Source organism: Delphinus delphis, chromosome 6 (genome assembly GCF_949987515.2).
Source record: "Delphinus delphis chromosome 6, mDelDel1.2, whole genome shotgun sequence".
NCBI lineage: Eukaryota > Metazoa > Chordata > Mammalia > Artiodactyla > Delphinidae > Delphinus > Delphinus delphis.
In genome coordinates, this window is record NC_082688.1 from 50,009,179 (window position 1) to 50,030,997 (window position 21,819).

A 21,819-nucleotide genomic window follows, 5' to 3' on the forward strand; every position below is an offset into this window, starting at 1 on the left:
GAAATAAGGCAGCACTGAAGCAGGCATTTCAACAGGAGTCTGGGAAAAGAGAAACTGTAGGATCCAAACAGGGTGGAGATCAGATCAGAGTGAATGTATTTGGGGCAAAAACACTATCAGGCAATGGAGACAGCAGGGACAGTCGCCTGCCTACCTTATTCTTGGCTCTGGGTAGAGTGGAAATAACTAAAAATATCTCCATGGAGAATTCCTGTATCAATAGACCTGTACTCACTCAGGTTTGAGGCTGAAATTCATATTACAGATGTGACCACACCCTCTCCCCTCCAAAACCCTCACACTCAAAGTGGTACTGCATTGGTAGCACCACCCAGGTACATGGAGGAGAATGAAATTCTCCCCTAGAAACACATTAAAACACAGGCTTCAGAGAATCCCTCAGATAAGCATTTGAGGAACATGAGTTCACAATTTAAACACACACAAAGCAAGTGAGAGTTAAAAGAAACAAAAAACTGCAGAATCAAAGACTATAAATATTGGAAATATAACCACAGACCAAAAAAAGTATGTATAATATTTCATATGTTTGTTTATCATAAGAAGTTAAAAGGGGAAATTAAAAGTATAATGAAAGCACAAGAGAACATCAAAAATAACCAAGCCGGACTTCCCTGGTGGCGCAGTGGTTAAGCATCCGCCTGCCAATGCAGGGAACACGGGTTCCAGCCCTGGTATGGGAAGATCCCACATGCCATGGAGCAACTAAGCCCGTGTGCCACAACTACTGAAGCCCGCGCACCTACAGCCCATACTCCACAACAAGAGAAGCCACCACAATGAGAAGCCCGCACACCGCAACGAACAGTAGCCCCTACTCGCCACAACTAGAGAAAGTCTGCATGCAGCAATGAAGACCCAACACAGCCAAAAATAAATAAATAAATTTATTTTTTTTAAAAATGACCAAGCAAATCTAAAGAAAAAATTCTAGAAATAAAAAAATATAATAAAATTAACACATTTTTGACGGGAGACATATTATGGCCACAGGAGTTAGTTTCTGCAAAAATCCCCCAGTCAATAATGTATTAAATTTAAAAAATGGATTAAACCACATATGACACATGGTTGAAGGCAATAATGAATTAGAAGAAAGATGTGAAGAAATTACCCAGAATACAGCACAAAGCATTAAAAAAATGGGACACCTGAAAGAAATTAAGAGTGAGAAAGCTGTACAATGTTTCTAAGATTTCCTGAAGGAGATGATAAGAGAGTGTGGGAGAGATGCAATACTCAAAGTCACAACAGCTCTACAGGACTTGATGATTTTTCAGGTTCAAGAAGGCTTATACATCACAAGCAGGGTAAACTCAAAAAGAAAGAAAACCACTTTGAAATTCATGGTAATCTTACTGTAGAAAAAGATACAGAGATGAGAGCATATAGGTAGAAGAGGTTACAAAAGAGCAAAGAGAATAAGAGCCGACTTTGAAACAGCAATAATGAAAGGCTGAACTCGGTAGAACAGTATCTTTAAAACAGTATCTGTTGATTTAGGGGCAGAAAGACATATTTTTTTAAAACAAAAATTGGGAAAGGTTATCACAAGCAATAAAAGAACTTCCAAAGGATAAATTTAAGAAAGGAATAATCCCAGCAGGAAGACCTAAGATGCAAGAAGGAATGTAAGCCTGGACATATATTGGCTGTATGCAACTGATCAATATAATAACGTATGATTTGTGAGAGTTAAACAAATAAGACAGAAGTAGAACACTGGGCAACATAGCATGTAAATCCAGAAGACTTAAACATGATTTAATTATTCTAAATATTTTATTCAAGAGTAGAGTTAAACTGTAGATTAATTTTGAATTTCACTGGGTAAAACCCACATGTTAAATTTTCTGGCATATATAAGTTCCAAGATAGCAGAGAGGAAAATAAAATGAAAACAAAGCAAAACAAAAGTCAATCCAAAAGCAGGCAGAAGAGACAAAATGGGAAATTTAGAAAAAGCAGGGCAAATACAAAACAAACTGTGACTGCAGAAATGAATATAGAAGAATATAGAAGAGTAATCACAATAAATATAAAGACAGATGGTCAAGATGGACTAAAAACAAATAGATCCTGCTACATTTTTTTTAAACAGAGAATATCTAAAACATAAGGACACAAAGGAAAGGAATCTAATTATATGAATAAAAAGCCTTGCTGTACTTATTATATACAAATAATCTAAGAAAAACTATTTCCTTTACATTAAAATTTAAAAAAAAATCAACTGTGCCATTCCTGCACTGCTACTAACGACAGAGAAAAGAATCAAAACATGTCCAGATAATGTGCCCCTGTTTTACCCAGTTAACAAACTCTTAGGCTTGGGGGGGAAAGACGTTTAGCACAAAAGGCAATTCTAATAACTGATATATTGGAGCAGGTAATTTATCCTTTGATAGAACGGGATTAGGAAAAGGCAATTTTGTTTGTATGTAGAGAAGAAAGATGAGCCAGCCACTCTTGAGTAGCTATAACTGATTACTCAAATTGAGAGGAATTTATAGTCTTTTAGTTCCCTCCTCCCTCTATGTACTCACTTTAGGGACATTTCCCTGGTTAATACCATCTGGCTCCAAGAACTCTTGAGAGATTTAAAAATGGAATTCAGGGCTTCCCTGGTGGTGCAGTGGTTGAGAGTTCGCCTGCCGATGCAGGGGACACGGGTTCAATCCCTGGTCGGGGAAGATCCCACATGCTATGGAGCAACTAAGCCCGTGCGCCACAGCTACTGAGCCTGCGCTCCAGAGCCCACGAACTACAACTACTGAGCCCGCGCGCCTAGAACCCGTGCTCCGCAACAATAGAAGCCACCATAATGAGACGCCCGCGCACCGCAACTAGAAAAAGCCCATATGAAGACCCAACTCAGCCAAAAAACAAAACAAAACAAAACGTAAATAGGGCTTCCCTGGTAGTGCAGTGGTTGGGAGTCCGCCTGCCAATGCAGGGGTCGCGGGTTCGGGCCCTGGTCGGGGAGGATCCCGCGTGCCGCGCAGCAGCTGGGCCCGGGTGCCACGGCTGCTGAGGCCCACAAGCCTGGAGCCCGTGCTCCACCACAAGAGAGGCCACCGCAATGAGAAGCCTGCGCACCACAATGGGGAGTGGCCCCCGCTCTCCACAACTAGAGAAGGCCCACGCGCAGCCGCGAGGACCCAACACGGCCAAAAATAAATAAATAAAATAAATAAATTTATTTTTTTAAAAAATTGTGACTTAAAAAATACATAAATAAGTAAATTTAAAACAACAAGAAAAGGATTTTTTTCTTAAAGGGAAATAGTAAGCAGAAACCCAGCTGTTCAGAACTGAGCATCTCTTTCCATTTCCAAAGAATACCTCCTAACTTCTTGGCCCCTTCGGTTTTCAAAGTGGCTTTTGTACAACCAATCCACTATCACCCGGAAGTGACCTTACTAGCATGTATGTTTTCCAAGTTTCTTCTCTGCTCTTCACTATACCTTAAAGCTGACAAATTTCAACAAAGTGAATTACTCTGTAAGTTGTGGTAAAATAAATACAGTTGCCAACTCTTTGAATATAGCTATACTCCCGTATATTAAGAAAAACAGCACACAGTACCCTGCCCCAAAAATGTATTTAAAAGTCATCAGAAAAGAACCAGTACCATGACAATGACCCCTAGGATTGGGCAGTGCTATAGGGTGGAGGGGAGCACAATGTCCAAAAAGAGAGTGATATTTAGATTAAATGAATCAACACAATGAAATACATAGGCACTGAAATACTCATTTAACTTCTGTCCATTTTTAAAGTTTTTTCTTTATGATGCCTGTGTTTTCAATTAGAAAGAGAGTTCGTTGGTTTTTTCGTTTTGTTTTTTTTTTTGCTGTACGCGGGCCTCTCACTGTTGTGGCCTCTCCCGTTATGGAGCACAGGCTCTGGACGCGCAGGCCCAGCGGCCATGGCTCACGGGCCCAGCCGCTCCTGGACCGGGGCATGAACCCACGTCCCCTGCATCGGCAGATGGACTCTCAACCACTGCGCCACCAGGGAAACTCGAGAATTCGTTTTATATTTTCAGGTCTGCCTGCTGTTGGTAGAAGCAGTGGGAATATAAATTGGTATAAACCCTCCAGGGGGCAAATTATTAATATGTCTCAAAATGTAAAATCTACATACCGTTTGATCAATCAATTCCACTTCTAGGAATTTATTCCAGAAATATTTGCACAAGTGCACAAAGATATACATATAAATTTGTTTACAGCTGCTTATAATTTTTAATAGATAATCAGTGAAATGTCCAACAACAGATTGGTTACATATATACATATCTATACTTAAATGTCTATTGAGGGGAAAAATCAAGACACAAAACATCAGTTTGTTTCTGTTTTTTATTTCCCTGATATATTTATTTTTATAAGCATACAGGGAAAAGACTGGAAGAGTAAATACCAAAAAATATTAAATCTCCCCAGGAGTTGTGGTATGGCAGAGAATATTTTTATGAGTTCAGTGCTTTTAGAATAAATGTCAAAAATAAAAACAGCAAACTCTCCATTAAAAGTTTTGGATTTAAAATTTTTTATCATTTAGCAAAATAAGTGCATTACTACAAAATTTATTTTCAAAATGTCGTCCAAGCACCTGGCTTTTGAAATTCACTGTTCTTCCTTAATAAGATTATACTGTCTTTAAGCATTCCTGTGCTGCCTGCAGTAGTAATTTAAATTCGATTTGGCAGAGAAAGGATGAATCCCTTACCACTACCATGCCAACAGGACTGAATCAAATTTTTAATCAATCAGACCTTGCCAGGTGCCAAAGACTTCACCAACTTGTCATGAAACTGCTCAGATTGTAAGAGACTTCTTCTTACCTAGGGTTAATGGGTTGTGACACAAACCACTGACTACTTAAATATAATATTAAAAGAATATATTAAGTGATAAATTTTAAATCTTAAGTTTAAAGGTGAGGAAATTAGAGTAAAATAAATTTTTTTTTTTTATGGATTGAATGATTTTATTTATTTATTTATTTTTTTATTTTATTAACATCTTTATTGGGGTATAATTACTTTACAATGGTGTGTTAGTTTCTGCTTTATAACAAAGTGAATCAGTTATACATATACATATGTTCCCATATCTCTTCCCTCTTGCGTCTCCCTCCCTCCCACCCTCCCTAGAGTAAAATAAATTTTAATAGTGCCTTTGAGAATTAAAAGTACACCATGCTGTATTTAGCCCACAAAGCTGTGACTTTTTACAAAGTCTCAGAGAAAACCCTTCATTCATTCATTCACTTATTCACTCACTCACTCACTCAAAAATATTTACTGAGTATCCATTATGTGCCAAGTATGTGGTTTGTGGCACCTGGACTACATTGGTAAAAAAAAAACAGCCAAAGCCCATGTAGAGCTTACCAACCACAGGTGTGCCCCCAAAAGCCAATCACTGCAAGTCTGTCTCAACTATATACTATCTTTCCAGAAACACAGACACCCCACACAATCACACATATGCCCCAGAAAATCAGCTCCGGGTACATGGCCGGGGACAGCCTACTGGCGTGCAGCAACTCAGCTGACAGCTGAGATCAGGCCTTTCGAACTGGGCCAACGGGCTTGGGCCCCACCCAACCTGTGCTGGGCTGTGCAGAGATCAGAGAATGGCTGTCAATATTTAGACTGCATGAATGCCGGCAGGGAGCTGCTTAGCCTTTGGAGAGCTTTACAAGCACACACATATCAGAGTAAAGGTACGCGTATTCACAACGCAGTGATTCCTCTCCTGCGCAGAGGCCCGAGAACAATGTGCCAGTATGTGCACATAGATCCACATAGAGAGTATTCACAGCAGCAATGTTTGAACAGCCCAAACCTGGAGACAACCCAAATGGTCTCTCAAGAGCGACAAATAAATTGTGATATACTATTAAAATGCAGTGTCATACTGCAATGAAAATAAACTAGAGCCACACATCTACGACACAGATGCATCTCAAACATCATATGGAGTGAAAAACATCCCAGAAGAATTTAGAGAGTGTGCTATCAGTTTTATATAATTCAAAGAGCAAACACTTTCATAAAAATGTGAATATTCTTAATATAGCCTTGTACACTTAAGAATGAATAAAACGATAAGTTTTATGTTATGCGTTTTCTATTACAATGAAAAAAAACCAAACAAAACCAATCTTTTGTTTAGAGATGTTTGTGTGTATGTATGTGTACGTGACCTGGGGTGAGGCAGAGGAGTGAGAAGGGACCTTGGGTCCATTTTGGTGGAGGGTTCATGGGTATGTGTGATGGGCTCATGGGTATATTTTATAATTATGCTTTATGATTTAGACACGTAATTCTCTGATATGTACCGAACATTTTGTAAGTTAAAAAGCAGAGGGGAGGGCTTCCGTGGTGGTGCAGTGGTTCAGAGCCCGCCTGCCGATGCAGGGGATGCAGGTTCGTGCCCCGGTCCGGGAAGATCCCACATGCCGCGGAGCGGCTGGGCCCATGAGCCACGGCCGCTGAGCCTGCGCGTCCGGAGCCTGTGCTCCGCAACGGGAGAGGCCACAACAGTGAGAGGTCCGCGTGCCCCCGCCCTCCCAAAAAAACAAAACAAAAAGCAGAGGGGAAAGTGGGGCGGGTTCATGAGTGAACAAAGGGTACTCAATGATTCCTGGCCCAAGGACCTCATAACAAATATTTGTTAATGCAGTACAGACTTTGCAAAGCCAAAGAGCAGAAGAAAGTGTGACCGTTTGGACTGGAGGAGGGCAGGGTGGGGATCGTAGCAGTAATTTGAGAGGTGCATGAAGGCAGGCGAGGTGGAGGAGAGGCTAGCTCTGAGGGAGCAGCAGGCTGCAGAAGATGCCAAGTCTCCTTTTCACCCCAAGAGTCAACATTCCAGCAGCAGGAGGACCTCCGCTTCCCCGCATCACTTTCACTTTTCCTGTAAGTAGTGTGAATAAACACCCCCACAAAATTGTAATGACTCATTCCTAGACAACACAGGAAGATAAAAGGGGGTCAATTTTTTTCTTTTTTACCATAAATAAAACACTGTGTTAGCAGTAAGGTATTTACATGCAGAATGAGAAAGGGACAAACACAAACAGTTATTCGATCTTTTAAAAAATATTCTCTAGTTGTTATAAAGTTTCTTTCCTTTGAAAAATCTTGGCCAAACAGGTAAATCCCATATTTTACATAAAGAATATGGAAACGTGTTAAAAACCAACCAGAAGGCAAACACCAAAAGTCTTCACTGCCCCAACAGGAAATCTTTAAGCTTTTTGTCTACAAGTTGTTGCTTCCCAGTGATGGAGGGTCAGAGCCAAAGCTAAAGATTGATCAACATCTGCCCATAAGGTACATGTTTGATAAAAATCCCACCCACCATAAAAGTAAACACTTACACATGTTATAGTGCTACAGATGTTCAAACTATAAAAGGAAAAACAGAACAAGGGAAAAGCTTTTTTTCTATCATTTAGAATCTGAGATATAAGAGTATTTTTAAAAAGAATAAGAATATACATTTCTGCAGGATAAGGAAGCAAAAAGTTTTTTCCCCAAACAAGAAATTACAATTACCCAAATACAAACAAACATCTAATAGGCAAACTATTAAGTTACCCCCAGGAAGCAACACCGCGCTTGCAGATTCCCAACACATGGAAAACAGCAGCCTTTGATTCAGAAACCCCATAAGAGGCTATCAGTTTTGCATACGTCTGCTAAAAATAATACAAGCATTTTAAAAACCCACCAATGACTACAATCTGCATCTCACAATTTGTTACTGAAAGCTGCCAGAAGCACAAATAAAGCAAAGGAAAAAGGAACCACTGTGAGAAGGCTCCCCCCACCCAACTTCCCACAAAAGAAAGGTCAGGAAAGAAAAGGGGGAGAGCTTATAGAGGGACTCACATGGACTTTCAATCTCCCCAACTTTTTAACAGCCTGGATCCACATCCTCTGGAGGACCTGAGTGGTCTTCATGGCCCCTGGAGGTTAAGCAACCAGACCACTGCCTACATCCCAGGCTGCTCACCCATTGCCATCACTCCACGTGGTTACGTAAGGCAGATACAATAGTGGCCCACATTGCCAGCAAATCCTGTTGTCATCTCTCAGTGACACATCCCTACAGCAGGGACGCCAAACGCTTTGAAAAGCACCACTTGTGAGGAGAAAAGAAAGCAGTCTGGATTTGCACCGCTCTTTTAGCTTTCCTTTCCTCCCTCTCTCCTGTGCCAGGGAACCAGAGAACTGGAGTAAATATTCCTTTTAGACATGCAGAATGATTCAATATCCAAGTAGAAATTATTAAGTAAGTAGGGCATTCTAGAGACACGTAGAGAAGTTTTATTTACATAGATACTCCCATACACACACATACGAACACACACACACACACACACACACACACACACACACACACACACACAAGAAAAGCATAAACTGGCTGAACAGCTACTGGTAATGTTTCAGAAGAATGGAATTGCTACTGTTACCTAGAAAATTAAAAGGCATGAAGATAAGAAGTTGCTCATCCTTGGAGATACATAAATCTGTACTTGGGCTGCTGGTGCAGCTCAGAGCCACCGCAGGGACAGAACTCTCACGAAGCAGAGCTTCTTCCTCTCTCTCCCCTTTCTGTAAATTTCGAAGATAAAAGAATAACAAAGCGCCCTGCTATCCATTTCTCTCTCTGTCTTTACCACTTGTGGGGGTGGGGTGGAAAAGCACATTTTGGGTTTCTGAACAGCTGAGGAAGACTGTATGGGATACCGGGGGTTTGAAAGTTGGGCTTGGGATTTTGGAAGCATGGTCTCAGGGAGCTGGGGGTCCTTTTCACTACCACAGTGTATGTGACACCAATGGGCCAGAGCGAGTGAGAGTGAGCCCCCTGACTTATTTAAGGTTGAGATGTGAAATAAATGTGGACCACGAGATGCAGACCATATAGGAAGCAACTTGAAGCAGACGCAAGGACGTGAGTTTTAAAGGCAGACGATCTGGGGGCAATCTCTGTTCCGTCACTTAGCTGTGGGCCTGGGATAATCTGTCTCCTTCACGAAATGGGGATAACACACCTACACCTTGGAGGGCGAATGTCAGCCTGGGATGAGGCAACCTTTCCCTACAAAGTGCACTGCTGAACGGGCACTCGAACACGTTCACGTCCTTCCCTTAGACTCTACAAGAGTAAGTCCTTCAGAAGTGTTGGGACAGCAAAATAGGATAGGAAATGAATGAAAGTTTGTTTCAAATCTTACACTGGGCAGGGCAGGGAGGACAAAGGAGTCCCACTGAAGCAGGACCCTTAGAAGCCGAGGGGATTCTCAGGACGCGACCCCGGCTGACCAGCCAGGACCAGCCCAGGGCCCCAGGCGCAGAGAAGCAAGGACAGAGGGCACAAAGCAGCTCACTCCTTTACTGTGACTGTCCTTAGTAAACACTCCTGCTTCCCCGATGAGGAAATAAACACTTCTTTCCCTTACATTTATGCATATTGCCCAGAACTCATAGGCATCCCACAAGTTACAAATTCCAGATTCTTCTTCTATGATTTCCAAAAGTCACAGTCTCTGCCATCGCTCACTCTTTTTTAAAAATTGTGCTAAAAAAACTGCATAACATAAAATGTATCATCTTAACCATTTCTAAGTGTTCAGTTCAGTAGTGTTAGGTCCGTTCACGTTGCTGTGAATCTCCAGAACTTTCTTGTTGCCAATCTCCAGAACTTTTTCATCTGGCAAAACTGAAACTCTATACCCATTGAACAACTCCTCATTCCTTCTCCTCTCAGCCCCTGGCAACCACTATTCTACTTTCTGTTCCCATGAATTTACTCTGAATATCTCACGTAAGTGAAATCATACAGTATTTGACTTTTTTGGTCTGGTTTATTTCATTTAGCATAATGTCCTCAAGGTTCATCCTTGTAACATGTGTCAGCCTTTCCTTCCTTTTTAAGGCTGAATAATATTCCACTGTATACATATGCCATATTTTATTTATTCATCCACCAATGGACACTTGGGTTCCTCTCACCTCTTGGCTATTGTGAATAATGCTGCTATGAATGGAGGTGTGCACATATACTAATTCTTTACTCATTCATTCAACAAATGTTTACCAAGTACAATATGCCAGACCTTGAGGATCAAATGAAGATCAAATCATACACAGCGCTGCCTTCAGGAAGTCTGACAGCAGCTAGCACCTGACCTACCTGGCTGAGTGGGGAGTGGGAGGTGTTTCTCATGAGCAAGGGACATTGAGATGAGGTCTGTAGAGTGAATACAATTGGGGATGGGGTGGGGTTGTGCAGGACCCAGAGAACAGCACAGGGCAAAGACCCTGAAAAAAGAAAGGCAGGAGGGGCCGCTAGTGAAAAGGCCATCAGAACCCCTGCAGCCTGTTCTGATGAGCAGCCATTCTACCAGTGGCGTCAAAAGGACACTTTGTGGTGAACAGCTGCCGCCATGAGAAGATCTCAATAGTTTAGGGATTTACCTTTTCCAAGATTCCTAACTTCCATAGTCACATATTCGAGAAACATCTACCGAGCAACTAGACACCCGCCCTGTGGATAAAAGAAAAATTACCCTACATCATCACCCTCGGGCAGTCACAGTCCAGTGGGGAACTGGGACACATAAACTGTAATCACAAGTCAATGCAACTACAACAGCAGACGAATATACAAGGCTCACTCATTCAACGAATATTCCCCAAGAACCCAGCACGTGTCAGACACTGCTGTAGATGCTGGGGGGAATACAACCCAGTGTCCTCCCCCTCACCGGGAGGATTTTAACGAAGATAACAGACAAGTAAACATATATTATAATCTCCAGTAGCAGTAAATGCCATGGGATGCGACATTGGAAAGAATGAATCATAAGAAAACCTGGACCTCTCTCCAAGGAGAGGGAACAGCAGATGCAAAGGTCATGAGGTGAGAAACAAGCTTATAATCATGAAAGAAAAAAGGGTACATGGGGCTGGAGCAAGGCGACCCCTGAAGTAATGGCAGGTATATACAATGTGAAATTGATGGCATGAATGTGTGTTATTAACCGGGATGGGAGGTCTGCAGTGGATGGAAGTGTGCCCCAGTGGCAGGGGAGGCCCTCCTGCGTTCTACGTGAGCTCAGTGCTGAATGATGACTAACTTGTCGGGTGGGTGGATGACTTGGGGAGGGAACTGCAGAGCAGGAGGGATAATCTGTAAGGTGTGTGTAAGACACTGCAAGCACTCGGTGTGGCTGGGAAGTAAGCTGTTTAATAACACACATGGGATGCTACGTCCTCAGCACGGACAGATGTGTTAAATAACTTAATTACAGCTTGGGAGTCTTAAAACACACAGCCATCCTGGAAACAGGAGACCAGACGGCTATGGGAACTGGAACGGAAGGAAGCCATTAACACTCAGCAGGCACCTCGCCCATGGCTCTCAGTTTGTCACTGATGCCCACAACCCTGTGAGTTAGCTACGACTGTCTCCATTCTACAAACAGGAAAGCTGAAGCCCTAATTCACACAGTTAACGCTGTCAGATACGGATGTGAGGCTGGAGCCCCACCCCAGATTTGATTCCTTTTCTATGTGTAGAATGTGATGTGTGCTTTGCACACACTAAGCCCTTAATAAATGTTATGTGGACACCTCATAAGGAAGGAAATAAAAGGAGAGAGGAAGAAAGCAAGTAAGACATAAGGAGCACAAAGTGAAATCATCAAGGTTCCCAGGAGGCTCTATACAGCAGACATGAAATCTTGGGAGACCACCACCAGGATAAACTGGGCTAATGGTTACCTGCACCAGGATTCCTATGGTGTTTTTGTTTTTTTGTTTTTTTTTGGTACGCGGGCCTCTCACTGGTGTGGCCTCTCCCGTTGCGGAGCACAGGCTCCGGACGAGCAGGCTCAGCGGCCATGGCTCACGGGCCCAGCCGCTCCGCGGCACGTGGGATCTTCCCGGACCGGGGCACGAACCCGCGTCCCCTGCATCGGCAGGCTGACTCTCAACCACTGCACCACCAGGGAAGCCCCCTATGGTGTTTTTATGCTGTGTCCAGTATGTCATTTTAGAAGGCATCTCAAGAGAGAGTATAGACAAACAGCCAGCCAGCCTCAGGATGGGTGGGCAAACCACAGCCCACCTACCTCTAGCTGATCACAGGGCTTTTGTGTTTCACCCTCCCCCCACCCTTCCCCCAGGAAATTGGTCTTATTTTAATGGCGGTGAATTAGTCAAAATTCTCTTCACCAGACCCAGTTGTGAAACACCCGTCAAATAAGTACACAGGAACCCCTTTTCCCTAGAAAAGGCAAAAAACTGCTCTTCCTAAAATGAGTAGTTTTTTAAATTATAAACCAAGTCTTTGGCTTCAAGGCACCTGCCTGTGTCTCTTCAAAACCAAACCCTTCCTGGTAGCAGTAAACTAGTAAGCAGTGAGTTAAACAACCCCCTATGTAATTCTTGGTTTCCAAAAAAAAAAATCTTTCATAGTTTATTCCATAAGTATTTCATGTTCAAATGCGATTACAATGTCACCACTAGCTCCTTACCCTCCCTTCACAACTCACGAAGGTGAGCGCTGACAGGGAACAACTAGTGCGCACGGTGTGCTTATAGCACACAACTCACAGCGGACGCAGCCTGGGTGTGACCAGGGTTAAAGAAAAAAGCTACACACAAGTTTAAAGAGGGATTCTTGATAGCTCAACAGAATTCACAGGATTAGATTCTGGAGTTATTGCTGATGGGTACCAGAGTATCTACCTAAGGTAAAATTTCAGTGCATATTTAAGGAAATAATAGAGAACTGGGAGAGGATGACAGTCAGTATTCCTAGGGATGCAGTCTGCAGTTTTGAAAGCAGCTGTGCTGAAAGGCACAAAGCAATGAACCCAGACTCCCAGGAAGACACTTCCAGCCAAGACTCTGCCCCTCCCAACTGATCCATGACCTTGGGCACCCACTCAATTCCATTGCCACTTGGTGAAAACAAGTATATCATCATCTGTTTCACAGGGTGAAATGAAGCAAACTCCCACAAAAACACTGTAAAATCCAGGCCAGTAAACCTTCAATGGGGAGGTGGGGTTGTCATAAATACCCCTGACAATGGCAGCCACATAACATGGTGGGAATAGCCCTGTAGGTCACTGCACATGCCTGCGTCCAAGTTCATCTCTCACACACTCTACAAGCTCTGTGACCTTGAGCAGTTTGCTTGTTGAGGCTCAGTTGCCTCGTCTATAAAATGGGCTCAAAATCCCTACCCTATTATAATTGTTGTGAGGACTGAATGGAGTCATGCTTGTAAAAAGAGCCTTGCCCATTGCCATCACACAATTACCACTCTCCGTAAAGGTCTCCACCATTAGTTCTGCAGCAGCAATGTAAGGTGACCACTCCCAAGTAAGAAACTGTTTTCTTTCTCCCAGAAGAAATCATACTCTCCCAGAGTATGATTAACTACAATAAGAACACATATGGAAGCCAAGGGAAATGAAAATATATGTCCACACAAACACCTGTACACAGATGTTCACAGCAGCTACTTATCATAGCCGAAAAGTGGAAACCATTCAAATGTCCATCAAATAATAAATGGGTAAACAAAGTGTGGTATATGCATAGAATCGACTATTATTCAGCCTATTAAGGAAAGAAATACCAATACATGCTCCAACAAGGATAAACCTTGAAAACATTATTAAAGAAGCCAGATGCATAATATTTTGAGAAATCACAAAATATTATGATTGCATTTATGTAAAATGTCCAGAAGAGGCAAATCCATAGAAACCAAACATAGACTAGTGGTTGCCTAGGAACAGGGGGATACGGGGAGAAATGCGGGGTGACTGGCTAAATGCGTACAGGGTTTCCTCTTTGGGGTGATAAAGATGTTCTAAAATTGATATGGTGTTGGTTGCACAACTCTGTAAATATACTAAAAACCACTGAATTGTATACTTTTATTTTGTGAACTATATGTGAACTATATCAGTACAGTTTTTTTTTTTTTTAATTTAAAGAATGCATCGTGGATTCTGCAGTCAGAAAGTGGGGATTCTTTTTTTTCTTTTTTGGCTGCGCTTATGGGATCTTAGTGGCTTACGGGATCTACCAGGGATTGAAGCTGGACCCTCAGCAGTGAGACGGCGGAGGCCTAACCACTGGACTGCCAGGGAATTCCCAGAAAGTGGGGATTCTAATCCTTGCTCCACCACTTCCATTACTTAACTTCTCCTTGCCTCAGTTTCCCCCATCTGTAAAGCAGTGGTAGTCACAAGACCCACTCCCCTAGAGTTGTTGTGAGAATTTAATCAGGTAGTTCATGTACAGAGCTCAGGGTGGTGCTGCACACACAACCAATGCTCTGCCACTTTCAGCTATTATCATTATCATAATTATTGGACTCATTTTACAGAAAAGAAGACTGAAGTCAGAGAAATAAAGTAACTTGTTTGAGGTTATACAAGTTAAAGGTGGCAGAGGATAGATTCTAACCCTTGTCAGTGTGGCTACAAAGCCTGTATCCTTTCGACTGAAGTACATTGCCTTTCACTATACAGCGATTGTGCCTTTCAGAACCTATCCATGAGTGATGACTGGTCCCTGGCCTTGAAACCAACCAACCAACCAACCAAAAAAAAAAAAAAAAAGCCATAGTTGTTGGTGCTTGGGCACCAGACCTGCAACGGATCCAATCACTCTGACAACTCAGAACATCTTAAAAAGCATGATGGTCACTTTCAAGCAGTTGGCCTGGGTTCAGTCAATCCAGCTCAGTAACTCTTCCTCAGTGACTTGGTAAGAAGAGAGTGCAGGAAGGGAATAGGGTCAGACTTTATTTTGTTTCATTTCTGGCTCTTTCAATAACCAGTTAGGTATAAGTTCCCTAATGGCCGTGCCCCTGTGAAAACACGATTAAATGAGGGGGCATGACATACACCATTATTAACTGAATGTCACAACGTGCCAGACACTGTGCTAAATGCTTTATGGCTCTTGACCACTGATCCTTCAAAAACTATAAAATTCCTCCCTTTTTACATATGAAAACATAAAGGCCTGATGATCCACAAAACAAGGAATTAAGAAGCTTCAATTAAAATTAAAAACTTCTTCTCTGTGAAAGACAATGTCAAGAGAATGAGAAGACAGACCACTGACTGGGAGAAAATATTTGCAAAACACACATCTGATAAAGGACTGTTATCCAAAATATACAAAAGAACTCCTAAAACTCAACAATAAGGAAACAAACTATTGGATTAAAAAATGAGCCAAAGACTTCAACAGATACCTCACCAAGAAGATATACACATGCCAAATAATCATATGAAAAGATGCTCCACGTCGTCGAGGAAATGCAAATTTAAGTAACAATGAGACACCACTACATACGTATTAGAATGATCCAAATCTGAACAATGACAACACCAAATGCTGGTGAGGATGTGGACCAATGGGACCTCTCGTTCACTGTTTGTGAGAATGCAAAATGGTGCAGCCACTGTGAAAGACAGTTTGGTAGGCTCTTGAAAAAACTAAACATACTCTTACCATACGATCTAGTAATCATGTTCCTTGGTATTTAACCAAAGGAGATGAAAGTTTACGTTCACACGAAAATCTGCATGTGGTTTTTAGCAGCTTTATTCATAACTGCCCAAACTTGGAAGCAACCAAGACGTCCCTCTTGTAGGTGAATGGATAAATAAACTGTGGCACCTCCAGACGAAGGAAATATTATTCAGTGCTAAAAAGAAATGAGCTATGGAGCCATGAAAAGACATGGAGGAACCTGAATGCATATTACAGTTGGCCTCTGTATCTGCAGGTTCTGCAGATTCAACCAACCATGGATTGAAAATATATTAAGAAAAAAAAATTTCAGAAAGTTCCAAAAAGCAAAACTTTGGGGGGGAGGGATAAATTAGGAGTTTGGGATTAACATATAAACATGACTATATATAAAATAGATAATCAACAAGGACCTACTCTATAGCACAGGGAACTCTACTCAATATTCTGTAATAACCTACATGGGAAAAGAATCTGAAAAAGAATGGATATATGTATGTGTATATGTACAACGACTTTGCTGTACACCTGAAACTAACACAACATTGTAAATTAACTATACCCCAATATAAAATAAAAATTAAAAAAAGGATTTCTTCACAGTGATGCTATATTTCTGTACTTCCAGTATCTTTTCACTAAAGAAAAATAAAATATGAATACTGTAATAAAAAAACAAAAACAAAACAAAACAAACTTCAATTTGCCACATGCAAGCAACTATTTACATAGCATTTACATTATATTATTAGATATTATAAGTAATCTAGTGATAACTGAAAGTATACAGGAGGAACTGCCTGGGTTACGTGCAAATACTATGGCATTTTATATAAGGGACTTACTTGAGCATCCCTGAAATTTGGTATCCACCTTGGGTCCTGGAACCCATTTTTATATACATATATATATATGTTTTTATATATATACATATATGTACATACCCTGAGATATTAAGGGACTCACACACAACTCCACAGCTAGTAAGTGGATGGTCATGATCTGAATCCGGATCTGCATAAGTTCAATTTTAGTAAGATATGAGGCAAAAACAAAAACACACCATCAACAGATAATTACATTTAAGACCTCTATGTTCACAGTTCTGCTACACTAAGTTACAAAGTATAATTATAATTTAACAGGCCATTCTTATTTGTAATCACAAAGAAGCCATTGATAAGCCAAAAAAGGAGCTAATTTGGCAACACAGACACAGCCCTGTCTACTCTATGATTTTAAATCTAAGCCCATAAACTTTAAAATATAGCTTTACTTAAAAAAACAAACATGTACAAACCACCACCCATGCTGGTACCAAGGTATATAAACTGCTTTGTCAAAAGGCAGGTTAGAAAACCAATTAGTGTGCTCAGCTAAATCCTGCCAGCAGGATTGGCCCTGTATTAAATACCCAAGGTCAACTGTCCCTCCCAGACCCAAGGCACCATCAGAGGATAGCTCACACAGAAAGGAGCAACATGGGGCTTCCCTGGTGACGCAGTGGTTTAAGCATCCGCCTGCCAATGCGGCGGACATGGTTTCCAGCCCTGGTCGGGGAAGATCCCACATGCCGTGGAGCAACTAAGCCCGTGCGCCACAACTGCTGAGCCTGTGCTCTAGAGCCCATGAGCCACGACTACTGAGCCTGCAAGCTACAACTACTGAAGCCTGCGCGCCTAGAGCCCGTGCTCTGCAACAAGAGAAGCCACCGCAATGAGAAGCCCGCACACCGCAACCAAGAGTAGCCCCCGCTCGCAGCAACTAGAGAAAGCCTGTGTGCAGCAACAAAGACCCAATGTAGCCAAAAATAAATAAATTAAAAATTTTTTTTAAAAAAGGAGCAACATGACGCTTCTGCCATATTTCAGTGTGCCTGGTTAATCCCCAGAAAATTAGGAAGCCTACAGAGTCCTGAGCCTCAAAGACATGCCTTTCCCCTGAGAATTGGGGAATAAATGCAGGCACATAAAGAACCTCACCTTTAGATACTGTATTGCCAACACCTGAGAGCCTCATAGAAATGCTGAATCTCAAGCCCTTCCTTGGACCTGTGGATAATAATATGCATCTTAACAAGAGCCCCCCTGTGATTAATGTGCACATTAAAGATGGAGAAGCATGGGTCCCCAACAGAAGTTTGCAGTGTTCTTTCTGTAGCTGTGCTGTCTAATATGGTAACCACTAGCCACTTGCGGCTACTGAGCACTTGAAATGTGGCTACTGCAATTAAACAACTGAATGTCTAACTTTTAATGTAAATTAACTGTAAACAGCCACATTTAGTAACTAGTTAGCCATGTCCCTAGCAATCCTTTAATGCTGTTTCCAATTTTTTGCTACATAACAAATACTATGGCAGCCACTGTTGTGCATGTAGCCACTCCCCCCATAATTTGCAGTATTTCTGAATTAAAGAGCATACTCATTTCTAAGCCTTTTCATGTGTACTGACCTATTACTTTTAAAACAAGTTCTAGCAATTTACAGTGCTGTATCAAGATGAGTCAAATGTCATTTTGAGAACAAAATACTACTTATTTACAGAAGCAGTGCTTGTTTCCATACTTTAAAGATCTTTCTGGTATTCTTTTAAAACTTTTCCTGCAAGAAAAGGAAGAGATTTTGGGGCAAAGAATATTTTGAACTCCTTCTGTAGGCACATCGATAAAACTTAGCAAATGACCCTTTGAAAACACTAATTTAACTAGCTCTCAGTAAGAGACACAATAATTTTCTATTAAATCGTTAATCTATGGATGAGATTTCAAAGTTTATAATTTATGGCTTTAACTGCCTAAGTACTTGTTATACATTTTATTTTTTTTAATTTTTTAATTGAAGTAGTTGGTCTACAGTGTTGTGTTAATTACTGCTGTACAGCAAAGTGATTCAGTTATACATATATATATACTTTTTAAAATTTACTTTCCCATTATGGTCTATCATAGGATACTGAATAAAAGTTCTCTGTGCTATACAGTCAGACCCTGCTGTTTATCCATTCTATATATAATAGCTTACATCTGCTAACCCCACCCTCTCACTCCATCCCTCCCTCAACCCCCTCTCCCTGTGCAACCACCCGTTCTTTATGTCTGTGATTCTGTTTCTGTTTCATAGATAGGTTCGTTTGTGTCATATTTTAGATTCTGCATGTAAGTGATATCATAGGGTATTTGTCTTTCTCTTTCTGACTGACTTCACTTAGTATGATAATCTCTAGTTGCATCCATGTTGCTGCAAATGGCATTTGTTCTTTTAATGGCTGAGTAGTATTCTACTGTACATATGTACCACATCTTCTTTATCCATTCATCTGTCCGCGGACGTTTCGGTTGTTTCCGTGTCTTGGCTATTGTGAATACTGCTGCTATGAACGTAGGGGTGCATGTATCTTTTTGAATTATAGTTTTGTCTGGATATATGCCCAGGAGTGGGATTGCTGGATCATACGGTAATTCTATATATTTTTAGTTTTCTGAGGAACCTCCATACTGTTTTCCACAATGGCTGCACCAACCTACATTCCCACCAACAGTGGAGGAGGGTTCCCTTTCTCCACACCCCCTCCAGCATCTGCTATTTGTAGACATTTTAATGATGGCCATTCTGACTGTTGTGAGGTGATACCTCATTGTAGTTTTGATTTGCATTTCTCTAATAATTAGTGATGTTGAGAATCTTTTCATTGGCCTTCTGTATTTTTCATTGGCCTTCTGTATTTCTTTGGAGAAATGTCTATTTAGGTCTTCTGCCATTTTTTGATTGGGTTTTTTGTTGTTGTTGTTGAGTTGTATATTTGTTGTACATTTTAAATATCATAAACTTGACAATGGAATGTGTACTTGCATGGTACATTCAGAATAATGAGTGTGCACTGTATCTCAGGGAATCAACGGAGGAAAACAAAGACCCACCTGGTTATTCAAGAATACACTCCATTCAGGGGAGGGGACAGTAAAGACTAGAGACAGGAAGGGGAAAGGTGAGGTTTCCTACATCCAGCTCCCACACCAATGAAAGGTGGGAGCCCAAGCAAGTTATTAAAAATAATGAAAATGCACATCAGCAAGCTTTACTAATGATTTTGACTTAATAAGAAAACAGAGCAGATGAAATGGAAGCAAGTTGTACCTAAATAGTTAGGCTTCTAATTTTTTCTTCTCATGACAAAATTGAAAGAAAAAGTTCAGATGTTTGAGACAGCCTTATTGCTAAACTTAGAAAGGGACCACATTCTTTGATCTAGTATCTTGTATGGCATTATTATATAAACTGAGTTGAATGGACAGTCCATAAAAAAATGTGTAGGACACCCTCCTGTCCCCACTCTTTGCCACTGTTTTCCTTTATTGGTGACATGGGAAATTTCAGATATAAGTCAATATTATTTTTTAAATTCTGAATTAAACAATGTTAAGCTCCTCTCAAAAAACCTGTCTATGCCTAGTAACATAAATTGTTGGCAGAAATTGTATGTGATCTTAAAGCATAAAAAGGCACCCAACATTTCCCTTTTGTGGAATTTGTGGTTATTAGGAAATCAGCAAAGGCCACCGCATAGTAACAAACATATAACCCACTAGGTGGCGCAATGATGCAGAAATAAAAAAGATTGCTGTTTCAAATTTAAAACTTCAAAACGTAATTCGGGGAGATTAGAAACAAACTTTAAAAATTACAATAAAACCCCACCATTATAGCTTTTATAAGAGGCAAGGTACATTTGCAACTCGAGGGAGAAAACTAAAAGAGGAAAATTACACTTTTATTTGTCACTCATTAATATTTTTTAAAAAGCTACTAGATATTACAATCAATTAACATCCTATGAGGTTTTTGACCCTGCTCTGGTTGTGGGATAGTCAAAGCAATTTAAACCATCTGGAAGGTAGAAGACAGCACTTTCTAATTGTTAATCACAGGACCTAATTGGTATGGTGGAACATATTCCAGGAGAAAAAGTTACAGGATTTAGTTTCACGTAGAATGTGGAGTCCATTCACTGGTTCATTCAATAAATATTTATTAAACACCTTTTTCATGCCAGGCTTTGTACTGAGCACTAGAGATTAAACAGTGAGGAAAATAAACAAGGTCCTGCCTTCATGGAGCTTACAGGCTAATGGGGGCCCAGCTGTAAATCAAGGAGCCTGTCAGCAACCGTAGAACTAAAACTGTGACACGTGCTTTAAAAGGCAAGTACAGAAAGGTCTAGAATAGGAAGAACTGGCCTCTCCAGGGACATCAGGGAAGGCTTTCCTTCTTATTGACCCCGTGGAAACAGGGAATGCAACCCACTGAGGGAGGACAAGACAGGAGACCACCACCACGGCTGAGGCACAAAGAGGGAGGCAGATGGGGGAGCCTGGGTCTCAGTAAGGATCTCGGTCTCATTTATGAGTAAAGTAAGTAAAAGTCTGAGGCAGATCAATAGCACAAGTGGATTTGTAGTTTTATATATTTGAGTCCAAATTCCTCATTTTACTGAGAAGCAGGGAAGAAATCTAAGCCTAGGTCAATAGCCCCAGTAGATTACTGGGTACAAGAGGTGGGAAGAAGGAAGTAAGGGAGAGGTGCACTGAATTCCCAGGGCAGTAACGGCTTTCTCAGGGCAGCTGAAGCCCAGGGCCCACCCAAGGGTTTAAGCCCCAGTCAAGATCCCCTTATACTGTGAGGAAAGAATAAAGCAAACCATAATTTCTAAGCCAAGTTCCAAAGCCACCTCTGCAAGTACATAATTTAGGAGTGGGCAAGAAACTGCTATCAGGGCAGGAAACAGGAATGTTTACCAGGCATTCTGAGAAATGGATGCAGACACCAAAATAAGCCAAAGGACCAAGGCAACAAACTGCACCATCAAGACTGCTCATCAGGGGGAATTCCCTGGAGGTCCAGTGGTTAAGACTCAGTGCTTTCACTGCTGAGGGCCCAGGTTTCAATCCCTGGTCAGGGAACTAAGATCCCACAAGACCCGAGACACGGCCAAAAAAAAAAAAAAAAAGTGCTCGTCTGAAGAAAGGCAACAACCAAAACCTGTCTATTGAAAGAAAATTCAGGTAAGGACTTCTACTGCATTTGCCAGAAGACTCAGGCTTCTGCTTCCCCGGAGGGCTGGGGCCAGGGTCCAGACAACAACACAACACACTGAGCTCTCTCCAGCTGTTCTAGTTTGTCAGTGGATGAGT

The 21,819-nt window shown here is 41.3% G+C and overlaps 1 protein-coding gene across 4 annotated transcripts in view; it reads right to left on the reverse strand.

Moving 5' to 3' along the window:
- Positions 1 to 21,819, reverse strand: part of TJP2 (tight junction protein 2) — a 134,154-nt gene that overhangs the window by 45,422 nt on the left and 66,913 nt on the right. The window contains exon 1 of one of the 4 annotated variants that reach the window (XM_060014648.1): positions 7,937 to 8,255. The exons of the other annotated variants lie outside the window; for them this stretch is intronic. Coding sequence (XP_059870631.1) covers positions 7,937 to 8,008 — 72 coding nt within the window. The 5' untranslated portion in view covers positions 8,009 to 8,255. Of the gene's footprint in view, positions 1 to 7,936; positions 8,256 to 21,819 lie in introns of those variants that run through there. 4 annotated transcript variants of the gene reach the window in all.